Raw genomic sequence first — 17,467 nt, forward strand, 5'->3', positions numbered from 1 at the left:
ACATTTTATATTAAACTTGAATTTTGATTATTACATGTGTGTAAAGAAAGTTCTGAGTTAAGAGTTTTAGCCTGAATTCCTCCCAGTGGGAATTGCTGAAAAAGTAGAGGTAACCAAATCATGCAAGTGAGTGTTTCCCCAGCAGCACTACTGCTAAAGCACCAGGTTGTTAAGAAAAGTCAAAGGGAATATAACTCAGAACGCTTATTTACTGCCTAAACTGAAGAAGTAGTCAACTGTAAGTGATTGTGGTACTCCTGGTAGCAGACAGAAGGAGAAGTTGAGCCTCAATTAGAGAGGAAGCCAGTGAAGGCTAGTTTCCCTTCTCACTTCAGCTAAATATTAAGTGTTTGTTAAGTTTTGTCAATGTTTAATGATAAAATGTATGCCATGTAGAACCTTGAAATCTTTGTAGTGTTTTAGGCCCAATTAGCCTGAGTTCTTCAACAAAAGGATATGTAAAGAAATTGGTCCATTAGAAAAACTATAATTTTATGAAGATCTGGACAGTGCTGGCCATCTTGAATAGGAACACCACAAAGAATGCTGTTTACTGAAACCTCAGTGTCATGACCACAATGTACTCTACACAAACAAGCAAACTATATTTTAGAAGTTTAAATATGGTTCCTTCTCAAAGTCATCATAATGGTTACCAAAAATGTGCACTTTCTTTAAAACAAAAACCTTTGCAATCATTTTCTTCATCACAGAATTTAATCTATAAACTATTTAAGGTGATATATATTAAAGAATATTCTATATTAATAACTTGCCTCGGAGAGAAAGGGGAAATAAGTTGCATGTCTTTGGCCCAGGTAATAATTGGAGGTGGGATACTTTGAACCTCACAGGGCAGAATGACATCTTCTCCGGCTATTACTGAAATTTCCACTAGGCCATTTCCTTCTTCTTGTTTCCCACGCTGACCAGACACTCTTGGCTTCACTGTTGTTGGAATTTATCAGAGAATGGGAACAGTATTGTAGATAAAACATTTTTAATGTAATTGTGTGCATTTAGTCAAGTCAAACTTTAAAATGAGAAAGCACAAATACTGCATAAAGTAGTAGATAAAAGTGATGATCTGTTAATTTCAGAATGAACTGACTACTTAAAATTGGTAAGAATACACATTATAAGCAAGGAAAAAGACACTGTTACTCATATTCAACTAGAAGAATATATGCACTACAATCAACAAGCTATTTTCAAAGTTATTTTAATAATACTGAAAACAAGAATGGAAAAAAATCCAAAAAAAAAGTAAGCATGATATTAAGGGCACTATAGAATATATCTTCAGATAGTAAATGAATATAAAATATTTTGATATATATTTCATATCATAAGTAAAGAAAATAAACAAAACAGATTCTTGGTATTTGACTCATATATAAAGTTGATATTCTAAAATCAAATAAAGTTCTATCAACCTAACTGTTGCAAAATTTTTAATTTTAGAAATAGATCTGCAGTATATACAGTATATACTGTATATACTTAAGTGTTTTTATTGGAGTAGCACAATTCATATTTTCATACATAACCTTTTTGTGATGCTGCCCTTAAATGTCTCTGCAACACTATGGCGCACGCAGGAAGGAGCCACGCCCACCAACTCCAAGACCATTGGATACGAAGACAACTCGCAGAGCCACACCCACCAACTCGGACGCGACGACACAGAAAGAACGGTGTCATTTATATTTGTCTGGCGTAGAGGCCACATGCACCTCCAAGCCACGTTGACTGTTCATAGAGGCATGTTTCTTGTGGAGGTGAATCGCCATATGCAGCGTGTAAAACGGTTTGCGAGGGGTATCCCATGGGATCCTAAAAACAATTCTTTACAACTGAGGTTAAAACACAATGAAGTAAGCAGTCTTTAAAAACTGAGTTTTCGGTTACGACGCACGACCGCGTGCACCATAGCAAACTGTTTTACACGCTACATACAGCAATTCGCATACATGACAAACATGCGTCTTCTTAGATGCTCCTGCAGGAACACAGAAAGTCTACATGAGTCACAGGTGCATCTGGACTGTGCAAAGACGACAACGACCCAAGTGACGAGTTGGAGGTGGGCACATGAGCGATGGCAGTCCGCCAGTTTTCAGTCACGGATGATTGTGTGTTGGTTCGTTCCGTGCATTGTTACAATGTTGCTTTTCTTGCTGATTTATTACATTACCGATTTTTCAAATGTTAATTTTCTCCCTGTGCTTAAAAATCATTAAAAAACGGCCTGATTATGCGGCGTATGGTACGCTGCGGGTCGGCTAGTATTGTTTATTTGAGCGCTTCACATTCTCCTTTTGTTTATTCTTTTCCCTGTCATTAACTAGTTTAATAAAGCACATAATCTGTTAATTCAGTCTCCTTGCCTTTATTAAGAAATCTGTGCTCCCATATTGTTTACAATACAGATCAACAACTAAAAGTAACAGATATTTTTTATAATTTATTGTTCCCTTTGTTTTGCATTTTCAAAGCTTTGAAATCATCTTAAATAAAACAATTATCATTAAGAGTTAGCATGCTCATTTTACAATTGGATTAATGCGTTTTATATTTTTCTTTAAATTCCAGGATCTCTTACAGTTGGAACGCATTTCAGCAGTGCAGTGTCATCCAGTTGTCAAACTAACAGACACATCTTTGGGCAGATACTAGTGGAACCACACTAAAAAAAGTCTAACATTGATGTTGTTCATTCAACGTACATTTTCTCTTTCAAGCAGCTTAAGATTAATCATTTAGTGTTGTAGCTTGAAATATTTGGTTTCAGATATCAATTAAAGTAAAAAAAATGGGTTTGTACCAAAGTAAGTTATGGTGGAGGAAATAAATATAAAAATGCTATTTCAGTTAACCTAATATTTTAGGGTGTTCGTGTGTTGTGTTGGAGGGCCGTTTGTATTTTCTTCCGGTCGAACTTTCCAGCGTGCTGGCTTTCCAACTGCTAACAAAGAAGAACACTTTCCTGAGTGGAGTGGACATGGCTATCCAGGTCTGGTCATTTTCAGCAGCAGACTTTAAACAGAGGATTTCTGGTAAGTAACCCTGTTTCTCAACTGTTAATTTTAAGTATAAGAACTCGTAATAAAACATACTTTCAAGAAAGCTGTAGAAACGTTTAATGATTTTTTTGTTGTATATTTAAGATTTACACTGCAAAATGCTTGTGTATTTGCACTGGATTTTTAAATAAATGTAAAAAGTACAGCATTGGAATGTGTTATGTTCATAATATTTCTAATAGCATAAAAACAGGTTATGACCAATAAACCATTTTAAATTGTAACAACTTAAAAAATAGATTTACTTCAGTATAAAACAAGTGAATTACACTCAATCACTCTAAATGATTTGCCTCAACTTAATAATTGTGGGTTCAACAAGATAAATGAATTACATTGGTTCAGATTTAAAATATTAAGTGTGAATGATTACCTTAATTATTTTAAGTTGAATGGAGGTTATACATTTTTCAGTGCAGAGACAAAGTGAGAGCACCTCAAACCAATGTATGTGAAATTGTGAGGCAGCAGTGATAGCCACTAGGTGCCATTCACAACATTAAATATTTATTATTTTAAATATAAATCCTTAACTTCCAGAGTTTACATTTTATTATGCATTTACTAAATGTGAAAACAAAATTTATAAATACGTCTTCAATCCATTTTATAAAAACATGAAAAAGTATATTTGTGGTTTTGTTAGTTTAATAGGATTCTCTTTGCTTATTATCAGGATTTATGCTTGAAGAATATCATATTTCACATTATATACAAAAATGCAGAAATAGACATAATTATAAAGAGTTCAAAAACTTTTTCTCAGAACTGTAATCACTCTTTATATACTAAATAATTGCTTTCTTCTGCTCTAATGAAGATATTTTTGTCTGAGACTGAAAAATTATGCAGTACCATAAACTGTTAGTTGTACTTTCTTCGAAGTATATCCAGCAGCATTTGTAGCCGTACACACAAATTCGCCTGTTTCATTTCCAGTGGGTGAAACAATAAAGAGGCTGCCATCTGGGTTTAATGAGAAGGCTCTGCCACTAAGGTCAATCAGCTCACCCTTCTATAGGAAAAGAAAACATATATATGACATAGGCAAGATAATATATAATCCTAGAACAAGTAAAATTACAAAATAACTTGACTTTATTTATTTACATCATTCAGTATTTCATAAAAGCTTATTAGAGCATTCACAGTTTCACAAGGGCAAAATCAATTTAAATTTCATAATAAGCTAAAAAAACAGAGGAAGCAATTCTGGATTTTGAAATATAAAGCTTCAAGGTTGAGCACTGGTTAGTAACTGCTTTGAAAATGTCTGTTAATGGAAAAATAAGTAATGATATAAAGAATAATGCATTATTACTTATTTTTCAAAAAATATTTCAAACTTACTAATAATATAATAGTGGAACAATATTACTGTACTTTAAATCACAAAAAAGCCAACAGTTTAAACTAAATTCAACTACAGATATGTGCAGTATGTCGACCTTATGCTTGAACATCCTACAGTTTTTGATAATAACAACAATACTTCATAGAGTTGGAAAAGACATAATAATGGCACGAACACCCACCACTAACTGACATTTCATCCCTCAGTGGGGATATTATGTCTTTGCTGAGAGATCCCAAAGAGTGTCACACCACATTGTATTGTGTATACTTCCATTTGGACACACTGAGTTCATAACAACAATTATACATCACATCATCCCACTCACTTTCTAAACTAATTTTTAAATTAAGAGGTCATAGGAGATTAAGTCTGGAAGCAGGCAGGAATTATCTCTGAACAAAACACCAGTACACTACAGGTTACATTTATATACACAATCAGATCATTCATACCAAGCCAATTTAGAGACACTAATCAGCCCGATCCATATCTTTGACAAGCAGGAAGAAACTGGATTACTGGAGAAAACCTACGACACAAAACCTTCTCAAAGGTTGTGGCATCAACCTCTGCCAGGAAATAAACCGAGGAGTTGTGAGGCAGTGGGGTTCATCACAGTTATTATAAGAAAATACTCCCTTTACCCCAAACGTGGTCTGAAGCTCACTCTTGCTCCAAATTTGTCTGCTCTTCCATTCTTTCATTAGGAGAATTTCTCTTCCTTTCCTTACTTAAAGCTACAGTAAATAAACAACTGCTATGTTATGACCTTTTGAGAGCACAGCGAAGTAAAGGATACTCACAAAGTACTGATGTTGACATACAGTACTGTATGTTACTCATGTGAATTGTGGCTGTTAATTAACTCTAATCTCAGAGAAATTTAAAACAGCGTTTCCTGCTGTATCTTGCACCCATTATACTATCAGAACACCTACTTGCTGCTAAACAAATTCTCAGACTCTCAGCAGTACATTTAGGAATATAGGCTTGAGTCAGCCTGAGCCTATGTTGGTATTTTTAAAATTAAGGTTCTCCAGTGTCTGGACAATTGGAAATATGATGTTGTTACAGGAGTGCAGCAACATTAAGTATAATCACAGAGGAAAACAAAATTACAACATATATTCACATCTCAACATAAGGTCTAATTTTCTTGCCATATACTAAAAATGGAATTATTATCATGCTAAAACTGGAAATATCACTCTTAAAATTTATCATGTAAAAATAAAATATAAAAGGAACAGAAACCACAACAGCAATACCTACAAATGAGCAACAGACAGAACACCATTAGTATAGGAAATATACAGAATATACAACATACAGTAGGGACATTCCATGTTTAATCAACCAATGGCCCATGCATTTCAGACTCAAAAAAGTCTGAGAAAATTACCAAGAGTACCCATGTTAGTTAAGAGACACCCTGCAAATTGTTTTTATGTAAGAGCAATACTTTCCAAGATATAGCCAGTTTACTGTGGGGGTGTCAGTTTTGTCTGGCCTCATTTTGTCATCAAATTTCACAAGTTCATAGATCAAGAACTGAACCCGGCAGACACAGACTTTTCACACTAGTATAGTATGGGATGAAATTAAAACATTTGGTCCAGATGACTCTGCATGGTCAAAGCAGCCCCTTGAAATTGACCAAAATTTAATTTGAGTTTTTCTCTTAGCTATGTTTAGGCCTCAGAAAACATATTTGTAACCAACACAGACTTTAGATTTTTTGTCCTTATTCAGATAACTATTTAGACTTTCTGAAAAAACAATAAACAGAAAAGTAAGTGTAACATGATTTGAACAGCAGACATCTCAAATCCAAAAAATCATTTTGGACTTTATTTTCAGAGCACCCTAACGAAACAAGGGAATGTGCAGCTAATTTAAAAAATATGTTTAATTTATTCTACATTGTCCCTTCTTTTCTTATTTAAATCTTTCATATTTTTTTTCCATCCTAAACATAGGTAGAATGCTCCATGTGTCAATAATGGTAATCATTGAGTTTTCAATCAGTAAATTATCAAAACCATCAACATTTTTTTCATATCAAATGACAATGTCCTATGTCATGTTGCTGAACAGAGAATCGAATTCTCCATGGCCAAAAGAGTACCTGGTAATCAAGAATTTCACTGTTACATTCCTGAAGAAGATAGCAAACTCAAAGTCAGCCGGGTGTCTGGTAATGACACTCAACTGACTGTCCGAATATTCACCACTGAAGCAGCAGCTGAGATCCTGCCCTCTCACGATCACACTTCTGATGGATCAGATGTGTCTCTCACATTAGACCAGGCTGGAAGATATGTTGGGTGCATGTATGATGAAAAATGTTGGATAGGTGTGATTCGTGATAAAAGTGAAGCAGAATCAGACATCCTGATGTTTCATGCATCCAAATTATCCTGCACAGTCTTTCCATTGGCCACCTAGAGACAATATTTGTTGGCTGCCATTACAGTATGTCATTGCACTGCTAAGTGTACCTACAAACGGTCAGTGGGAGACAGTACCATCTTGATCTCAAAGCCAAAGAATCCCTACACTCTGGGTCAAATTCCTGCTGCTGCAATACCAAGACGTTAACATTTCATTATAGCTTGTTTTCTATTTAATGGTAAATCAAATACCTGTTGTTCATGAGTTGTGCTGTATGTGCTTTTGGTGATTTATTTTTTTCTATTAATCCTATACTCAAGTTAGTGATGAAGAGCTTGATGATTATCATTACTAACAAATAGAGAATTTAACCCATGTATAGAATGTAAAATAAATATAAAAGATTCACATAAGAAAAGTAAGACATTTTTTGAAAAAGAAGGGACCATGTAGGATATAGGAAACATTTTAAAAATGTCTGGAAGTTCCCACAGTACATTAAGCTGGTCTGAAAATTAGGCCTAAAATGATTTTTTAACATTTGAGAGGTCTGCTGGTCAAACCCTGATACAGTGTCTTGTTTGTTTATTAAATTTGTTCTTACCAAGTAGTGTCATCTAGACCAAACATTATGATTTACACACTATACCTATAAAGGTACCAGTATGCAAAATTTGAGCCTGCTAGGTGGTTTACTTCTTGAGATATGGTCTTGAACAATTGATGAAAAAATAAATTTGACACCCTCTCACCTCACAAAATTGGCTATATCTTGGAATGTATTGATCTTACATGAAAATAATTTTGCAGGAGGTTTCCTGGATAACATGGGTGCAACTGGTATTTTTTTTCAGAATTTTATGAGACCGACGTGCATGGGATTTCTGGAAAATCAGTTGATTTGGCATGGAATGACCCAGTACAGTAAAGTATTTAAGAAACAGCTCATTTGCCAAAGCTCTCAAGTGTCATTAGTGTAGTTGTTTGAAAAGAATATGAACTGCCTGACAGTAATAATTGCCACTCAGTTAAACTGTCCGAGACCTGGTGCTGCAGTCCTCTGCCAGGTTTATAAAAAAGAGATAATGACTACAGTGGTTAGAATACTTGATAACACTAAGACCCTTGGAATAACAACATATGGTGGAAATGCGCTCAGTAAATGGCTGATCTGCTCCAGAGAGTTAAGGCATTATGGAGCCACCGAATTGCCTTTTGATTATGATGTGTTAACCAACAATAGTTTGAGAGCTGCCTGTGACACATTATCATTTGGCAGCACCATATGAAAGTACTGGAGGTCTTGTCATGGATGACAGTTCCAATGCTAACGAAATAGTTATAAAGTCTACCTTCTAACTGCCAGCACTATAGACTTTATGAGAGCTGTGAAGCATGTTTAGAAAATCAGACAGATGATTTTAAAAGTTATGCTAGTTAGGCCCAGACAAAGCAAGAGGCAGAGACACGTGTAGAAGAATAACATCTTGAGTAGACCACAGCAATTATAAAATATGCAAAGTAAACAAAAATCATTTCTCTGCTTACTGGAAAGGTAAAGATGCTTCACATACCGTTTATTTTTTATGTTTTTCATCATGATATTTTTTTCTTTGTTTAGATATAAAAATAGGCATGGAATCATATTTTGGTATAATTTATTCCAAGTCAGTGAGACACTTAGAGGTGACATAGTACTGTATATTAAGAAAGCTGCAGATGAAAGACCAAAGGATGACAGCATATCACAGCAAAGAAGTCCTACAACTGTAAATCATGATTTCTCAGCATTCCTGCACCTAAATGTAACATGAAGGGCATTTTATAGCTAATTTCACTGTCTTTAACAAATTCCTGCCTGATTTGTCAAATGAACTGAATTAAAACTGAACAAGAGTCAAATTCCCACAACACACTTTACAATCCTTCCCAAGAAAGCCTCATAACAGAGCTATTCTGAAATTCAGCCAATTTTTGTTACAGCTCTAGTATTAAGGACATTATTTCGACATTTCCAAATAGGGTATTTTTAAATAGTGACAAACTAATTGTATACCAATAATGAAATTATTATACATAATGAGGTGAAAATCAGGATTAAACTACAGTGCCATAGGATTTTCATAGTATGCCTTAGGTACAGCAAAGAATCACAGAACAAATTTGTCTTTGTTGACCTGTAACTTTTAGAAAGACTCAGCAAGAGAATCACATTACTTTTACCAGTGGGTAGTGAAGTCTACTTTCTGAAATCAGCAGCCAGAAGTAATTTTCCATTGAAAGACCATTGAAAACTGTTAGTAATACACCTAAAATGTGACATCTAAAATAAACAGTGACATTAGGGTTATGCATGTTTCACCTCATCATTCTCAAATTTTCAAAAAACCTAACAAAAAAAAAATAAAATAAAATGATTCACCTGTTTTTTAAAGAGCTTCTTTGTTTTATAGAAAAATTGAAGTTAATGTTACATTCTAAAGTCAGATGCAGACTATTTAACACATATGGAACCAATATTTTCATCTTTTATTTGAAAGCCATAGTATATTTTTTTCAAAATGCCTAAATATAATGTTATATAATGAAATAGTTATATTACATTTTCAGCATTTTTATACCTTTGACCATGTAATATCAGGTTTGGGTACTCCATTTGCTCGACAAGGCAGTGTTATTGGGATTCCTTCAATGGTACTGAAAACCTGAGGTCCATGCTGGATAGTTGGAAGAACTGATAACAGAAAAATGGTTAAGTGTAACATTTGCAGGAGATCTCATCTGTACAGTAGTATATACTCAAGAATACAAAAAACTGTGCTGTTTAAACACAAAATGTTTATTATTATACCAACTTTTTTCATTTTTTGTTTGTCCTTGCAAAAATATATTTTAAAAAATCACAAGGTGTCAGATATGTATAAATAGATCATATCTTTTTTTAGACCTTAAATAATATCAGGAACCGTCAGATGAAGATACAATTCAAAAGCTTTTGATAGAATACTGAAGGATTATATTGTTATAAATTAATTGTTAGATGTTAAACTGAATCCTTGTAAACTATGAAAGACAAAACAGGTCAAAGTTTCTGTAAACAAAAATAAGCATGTAATGATAAATATAACCTATAACAACTATATTTTTTAATTGTAACAATGATCTTTTAAAAACCTTTAGGTTTTTAATAAAGACTTGACCACTGAGCTCAAAATACTTTATGCTGAAACTACTGTAATTCGTACAGGTCACAGACATTACAGTGTGTTTTGGCTATAATTCTTAAAAAGAGCTTATAATAATAATAAAGCAAGTTCAGGCCAAGTTCAACTGTATGTACCCTGAATTTATGACAGTAATGAGAGTTAAGTAGTTTGAAACACATGGATTCTTAAAGGTGGAACTGAGACTATGGGTTATTATGGTTGAATATTCTCCTAGGAAGCTGTATTTTTGGATTTAAATTTCCTTTTTCTAAATAAGAAAGCATTGTTTGTTTATTTATTCTGAAGTTTTCGCTGAAAAATATGCTGTCAATGTAAATAAAATACTACACATGCATGCCCAACAGCAAATGAGAAAAAGTTCATTTATATGTATAATATACCGTGTGTTTTTGTGACTGAAGGTTGTTTAAGAATAAAGTAAATACATTAAAGTAAACTACTATATTATACAATAAAGAAACAGACGTCTCTTTCAGTAAATTGCCTCTCAATGACTACCTCTAACTTATCATTCATTATCTCTAAGCAATACCATAAACCACATCTTACCTTTACAAGGCAAGTCTTTTTTTCTAGAATATGTTAGATTGCTCTGACATTTGCATGAACAAGTTTATGTAATCTTGAAAAGAGCTGAGACAGCGCTTGGTTATGTTCCTAAAGGAATTGTACAGTTTTCACTCCCACCATATTTAATCTACTGTCTCTGTTTAACTAATATTTGCAACATGGTCTGCAGAACCCATTACCACTGGAAACTTGGAAGACGATTATGAGATTCCCTAAGAGATAAACTACAATTACATTTGTTTTGTAGCTATTCCTAAGGAAATTAGACATGAACTGAAGAATGTCTACAATAGACTTCACTGAAACTGAAAGTCAGCTACCTTAAATACAGTATAGACTAAATCAGATAAGGTCTCCTGTTCTAACAATAGATTATATATCCACTTGATACAGCTTCATTTTCATAATAACATTAACAATTCAGCATGTAAAATTGTTAGCATACTTTCACAGAAAAGTACAGTATTTTTATTCCAGCACTGAAATTAACATACTGTATTGTGATTTGTGAAAGTAGGTTGCTATTGTGTGATATGTTATTTTAGTATTTATCCTGCTTTCAGAGTACAGAAAAAAAGATTGCTCAAAACATGCATGTACATTTGTTTTGATCGGAACAATTTTCTTGTTAATCTTCTTTTCCACTTCAGCTCCTTGTGGTGTTAAGGGTCCACAGCTCACTGAGCACAGGCCATTTTTAATAAATAATCATTGTGCTCGCGGCTTAGTGAGGGGACGTTGGGCCATAGTGGGCCGCGGGACGATCCGTAGGGTGTGGGCGTTTCTCACCTAGTGCACAGGTGAGGAACTGCCCACATTCATGATTGTCCCGTGGCTAATGCTGCAGCTGCGGTGGCCCTCGTCATTTTAAAAAGAAGCGCGAGTCGGTTTTAAGGGAGGAAAAAAGTGGAGAGAGAAAGGAAAGGAAAGGAAAGGAAAGGAAAGGAAAGGAAAGGAAAGGAAAGGAGAGGAGAGGAGAGGAGAGGAGAGGACGGGACGGAGGTTACCGGGAGCAGGAGAGGAAGCAGGTCGGTGAAAGAGAGAGAGAGAGCCGTGAAGAGCGAGCGGACGGGCGAGCGAATGAGCGCTCGTGGGCAGCTGCGTAGAAGCTGGGTGTTAGGCCGACACCCACGTGTTTGTGTTGATGTCGCTCCCGCTGAGCGATCAGGTAGCGGGAGTGACCAGGGAAGGCGACTGGCCGCATGAAGGCCATGGAAAGGCAGCGGAAGTCGGGAGACTTGGTGGTGGGAATCCCCAACGTGAGCGACCTGGCCGTTGTGGGAAACCAAGTTCTCCGGGACTGGGATGAGTGCCATACCGGAGCCAGGGATCGGGAGGTCTCCAGTCTCGAGCGTGTGATGTAGGAGGGCAGCTGCAGAGAGCGTCTTGCCTGCTGCTAAGCCCATACGGGATAAGCAGGTGAGACGCATACAGAAAATAGGCACCGGATTTGTTATTGTTTTAAAGACTGCTTCCATAAGAAGATTTAACCTCACGTTTTAAAGGATTGTTTTTTTTATTTGATTTTTAACCTTCACGTGTTCTTTTTATGGATTATTTATTTAATGAACTTTGAAACTGCACTATTTATTTGAACACTTGTTTTTGTTGACTGTTTTTTAATAAAAGCACTGTTACACTTTCTACCGTCCCCTTGCTCAGTAATTTGCCTCCATTGACTAGCTCACTCGGTAACATTATCAACGGTGTTGGGTTCATGTGCTTCCAACAGCAAAGGGAGTGTGGAGCCAGAACCCACATCGTCACACTCCTTTAAAGGTAGGCATATTATTGTTTGTTTAGAAATTGCAGATTTGGACTTAATTAAACATTAAGTCAACAAAAGCTCTTATATCAACACATTCAATTGAAAATAACAAAATTAACTCAATGTAGTGTTATTTTACCTTATGTTTCAACTATATATTCCTTTTAATTTGAAATGATCACCACAATAAGAAATAAAATTAGATCCAAAAGATTTGAATGGATAATGTCATTAAAAATAACATAAATGATTTCTTCTATTCACATACTTTAGCCTATCAAATTCTACAATGAAATATCCATATTTATTATTTATTAATCTGAACTATGCTACTATATAAATACCTCCAACTAAAAGCAATAAGGTGGTACAATTATTTTTTTGTGGAATAAATATATTGAGAGGCAGAATTTTATGTGATTTCTATTTTAGGTTGTGGAGCTTTGACAAACCCCTTAGTATTAGCATGTATAGGAGAAGCACAGATAATTCACAAAGGTTAATTTCTTATAAAAGATATATCATTTTCAAATTAAACTTTTTTGGCAGTTTGAGATCTAATGAAAGGGCAAGACTTACTATAAGGTAAGGCATGATATGACAGATGTCAAGAAGTGTAGACCAATATAGCTGCGACTGGAGAAAGCACCAATTGTGGGGAAAAAACTTAGTGTGTATCATATGTGCCACCCGCTTTATTATCATTTCTCTCACTCTCCATAACAAGTAATCTTGATGCTAAATTTTAGCTAAGTTAAAATAGGTAAAGCACTTACCAAAAATGTTGACAGTGGTTGTTCGATTACTTCTTCCAGCAACATTACGAGCCAAACATGTGTATTTCCCCCCATCTTGCAACTGAACACGTTCTATGTGGAGACTACCATCCCGGCGAATTGTTAGATATGGGTTGCTATTCAACTGTAGAAACACAATAAGTACTTATAAGCATTTGAACATGCTCTGTTAAAATAAAACAGTCAAGAATAAAAGCCAGACACCCACTCTAAGCTAAAATGAAATAGTCTGCGTTATCTTGGATCAGACACAGACTTAGAAGCACAACACAGTCACTGAAAAATACAAATCCTTACTATATTTACATACTATGACTGATTTTCCTTTTTGTTTTAATGGTATAAAACTGGCGATTTGAAGAGTCTTTTCCCTATGAATGGCACTGCCTCCAACAGTAATGCATAACTATTACTCATCCACAAGTGGATAATGCCAAACAATCAGCATTGCTTGCATGGGTGTCCTCCCTGCTTGTTATTAATTGTAAATATTTGGTTAATTAAAGAAAGCAAACTACACAAAAACATTAAAGTAAAAATAAAATTACAAAATAGAGTTAAGTGTTTAAAGATATAGCAAAAGTAAAAATATTATTTTTTGAATAAACTGATCTGAATAAAAAATGAGATCCATAAAGTTAAAAATCACTCAGTAATTCTGACATTCGTTGTACCAAAAATGTATAGCCATAAGGGATCCAGGACTGAACTTGAGAACAACTGCAGCAACATGCTTAATCCAGTTCTGGGTTGATATGTGGCTAATTTATTTGTGCCAATTAACCTAATATGGATGACTTTGGGATGCTGGAGGAAAAGTGAAATTTCAAGGAAAAAAATACACATGCAGACAGGAGGGAAATATCTAAACTCCATGTTTACAAAATTCAGGGTAACAAAGCATTTTGGAACTGTGAGGTGCCCATTCTAGCCATTTTGCAACCATTGCAAAACTGAATTAATGGTAATATGCTGGTATCTCTTCCTGACTGTTTACATATTTACTTTTGATGCATCTACAAAACTGTTTTTAGACATATCTGTTTATAAGAATTTAACTGCCCAGAGCAAAAACTATAGTGTCAGTCAGCCCTAACTAAGCATACCAATCCACTGAAATTAAGTTCTACAAATTAAACTTCAGGATTATTCAAAGTTCACAATTTAAAAGGAAAAACTCATTCAAAGAATTATACATTGTGATTCACAGCTCAAAATAAATAATTCTATTCTAAACATTTATATAATATATGAAGAACAACTTTACTTTCATATCTTTACAGTTAAATGAACAATACAAAATACAAATTTTAAAAACAGTATTTCTAAAAAAGGCAAGCCTAAAACACAAGCCTATTAATAGAATATTGCAATAACACAAGCCTATACAGAAAATTGTATAAAATAGTGGAAGAATAAATAGTAATATGGTAACTAAAATAAAATGTTGCTGAGGTATGTTACCAGCAGACCTAAGACAGTTCTTAAAGTATGGAAATGAAGAAGTAAGCTTCAAGTCATAGGTGTCTTCTTGAATCAAAGAAAATCTGTAGCACAATGCAAGGCTGCTGAGCATTCACTAGCTGCCCATCATGTGTTAGAACGTAAGTAGTAAGTAATCTGAATTGTGTCTTTCCAGTCTGTTTCTTTTTTCATCTTGGAATGGACACTATTCTTCTTTATGCAAATACACTCTAGAACAACTTTTCTCTAAATGCTTATATAAATATACTTGTTTTGTTGCAGGTTAGGTGTATTGGCTATTCTAAACTGTTCCTAGTGTGTGCTCGGTGAGGGGGTGTGTGTGTGTGTGCCTTGTGGTGGGCTGGGATTGGCTCCAGCAGACCCCCATTACCCTGTAGTTAGGATATAGCAGAATGAATAATGGATGGATGGATGGATGTTGCTCACAGTTGACTTTATTGGACAGAAACACAGTAGGTTTTATTTTGACACAGATCATTTACTTACCATTACATTGTTTTTTAGCCATTGTCTCTCTGGAAGAGGATTTCCAGAAAGAAAAACACAAGGTAAAGTGATCTGCTGTCCTTCAATAACATTCACAACTTCAGGGCTAATTCCAATTAATGGAGTCACTGTAAATAAATACCATATGTATTTTTATCAGTACTTAGTACAGTCTAAAAAGTATGAAAAAATAATTTTTACAATGAACACTGGTCATCACTACAATCTTTGCGCCTACAGACAAAACACTTCCATTGAACCAACTGTAAAATTATGGAATCAATTGTTTTAAACATCAAACATTCATTTTGCATTAAAGCATAAATAAACACTAATTAATATTGATTTAACATCAGGTAATTTCAGTTCTAAAAAAATCTCACAACACCACTTTAAGCATTTGAATAAGGAAACAATCAGTAACAGAAATTTGTATTATTTTAGAGGTATCTTATGTTGTTTAAAAATAGCAAATGATTGTCATTCTGAGGTTTTTGGTCGGCACACATTGCTGCCGTACTTTTTACCATGTTTTTCTGTTTTTTTATACAATGTCTAATTTATGTGTTTACGTTTTAAATTGTCGCTTTTCTGTAATACAAATTGAATTGACAAATAAAACTAAATTTACAGATGTAAAATTGATATGATTTTCTTTATAAAAAGGGAGATATGTTTGTATTTTACATTGACAGACAAAATCTGTTGAATTACAAAAAAAGGTTAAGTTGCAGTTGAATACTGTTTTTAATACAATAAGATATCAATTATTTGGAATAACATGAAAATACTGTAAAATTTGACTGTTTTTCTGTAAAAAACCTTTTTACAATGTAATACATTGCAAAAATTTAGACCAATCAATCACTTTAATAAATGGCACTACCAAGTCCAGTCACTGTTACTCTAGTCTGAGCCCAAATCTTCCCAAACTGGTTTTCAGCTTCACAAATGTAATTCCCTTCATCTTCAACTGAGAGATCTATAACACAAACAAACCGTAATTAGAAAAACACTACATTTTGTTTGTGAAAATAACAAATCCAGCTCATAAGTGCATTCTGAACACACGCGTCTTATAATAAACATTTTACAATCTTTTAAAATACTTAATTGAAGTCTGTCATTCTAACCTGATGTTCCACTCTTATTTCAAACTTCCATATAATATGCCTAACACAATTAAAATAGCAATGGTGTTTAATGAAATATAGTACTTACAAAATTCAGGAGCCTGAATTTTAATTGAAATATTCTAAAACATTTAGAAAGTAAACCAGATAAAAAGTTAAAATAACTGCCACAACAGAATGTAATCTGAAAGCACAGGAGATGTACATACTGTTAATAATAAGATTTCCTGTCTGTGTTTCAGTAATTGTACTTCTTGCATAAGGCTTAGGGAAGACAGAAGGACTGTCAGGACGTTTCCACTTGATCCGAGGCTGAGGGTATCCCTGTGCCATGCAAGGCAATGTGATATTTGTGCCAATATCAGCAGAAATATCAGCAGGCTCCTGGAAGAACACTGGAGCAGCTGAGAAACAAAAAAAAAAACATACAAATCACTCAGTTGTTTTTAAGTTACATATTTAAAAATTATACAGTCACACTCTTGTAGATGTGTCAGTCTAACAATTACAATACAAATCAAACAGATTCATTAATTTAAACTATCTACTTGAAGATTACTAAATTTATCACCAATCTTGTTCATCACTAATGTCACTTTTTGTATGTTTCTCAGGGAAAACAAAAATTTCTAACAAAACAGCTTTAATTTCAAACATCATTTACTGTATATGGTGTGCTTATATCGCAAACAACATCTTTTATTGCACTACTCTTAATGTTGTTTTGGAAATATGGCATGCATGCTGATTAAGCTTAGACACCCAGCAGGCAATGATGTGTTAGAAGAAAACAATTCTATTAGAAACAGAAGAAAAGCCATATGAAGGGCAAAAAAGGGAAATCCAGAAAAACTACAGAAGGGATGTGCTGGGGTATTGTTTATGGCTGAGGCAAATGGGATTGGAATGTGCTAGCATTCATCCCTCAAACTTGTGAGTAATAGAAAGCTTTTATTAGTGTACTGTATTGTGGCACACAGTATATTGTTCTGAATTCAGCAGGCTTGTAATGTGCAACAGAACATTTTAATATACAAGTCATATGGGGCTATCAGGTCTGTTGCTGAGTAGATCTCACTTTGATTGAATATATTTACATAAACAAGTAATTTGTCATGGGCAATTAAAAAAAAGTTATCCATGTGTCTCCCTAAACACGCTCAA

The 17,467-nt window shown here is 34.3% G+C and overlaps 1 protein-coding gene across 2 annotated transcripts in view; it reads right to left on the reverse strand.

The window, feature by feature from the left end:
- The window catches only part of hmcn1 (hemicentin 1), a 280,760-nt gene that overhangs the window by 131,899 nt on the left and 131,394 nt on the right, over positions 1-17,467 (reverse strand). For both annotated transcript variants that reach the window (XM_039735773.1, XM_039735774.1), the window contains exons 16-22: positions 16,513-16,707; positions 16,057-16,152; positions 15,171-15,298; positions 13,179-13,323; positions 9,459-9,571; positions 3,942-4,101; positions 777-948 (exon numbers count right to left, since the gene is read on the reverse strand). In XM_039735773.1, the coding sequence (XP_039591707.1) occupies positions 777-948; positions 3,942-4,101; positions 9,459-9,571; positions 13,179-13,323; positions 15,171-15,298; positions 16,057-16,152; positions 16,513-16,707 (1,009 nt within the window). The remainder of the gene's footprint in view (positions 1-776; positions 949-3,941; positions 4,102-9,458; positions 9,572-13,178; positions 13,324-15,170; positions 15,299-16,056; positions 16,153-16,512; positions 16,708-17,467) is intronic.

This window comes from Polypterus senegalus, chromosome 14, assembly GCF_016835505.1.
Source record: "Polypterus senegalus isolate Bchr_013 chromosome 14, ASM1683550v1, whole genome shotgun sequence".
Lineage (NCBI taxonomy): Eukaryota > Metazoa > Chordata > Cladistia > Polypteriformes > Polypteridae > Polypterus > Polypterus senegalus.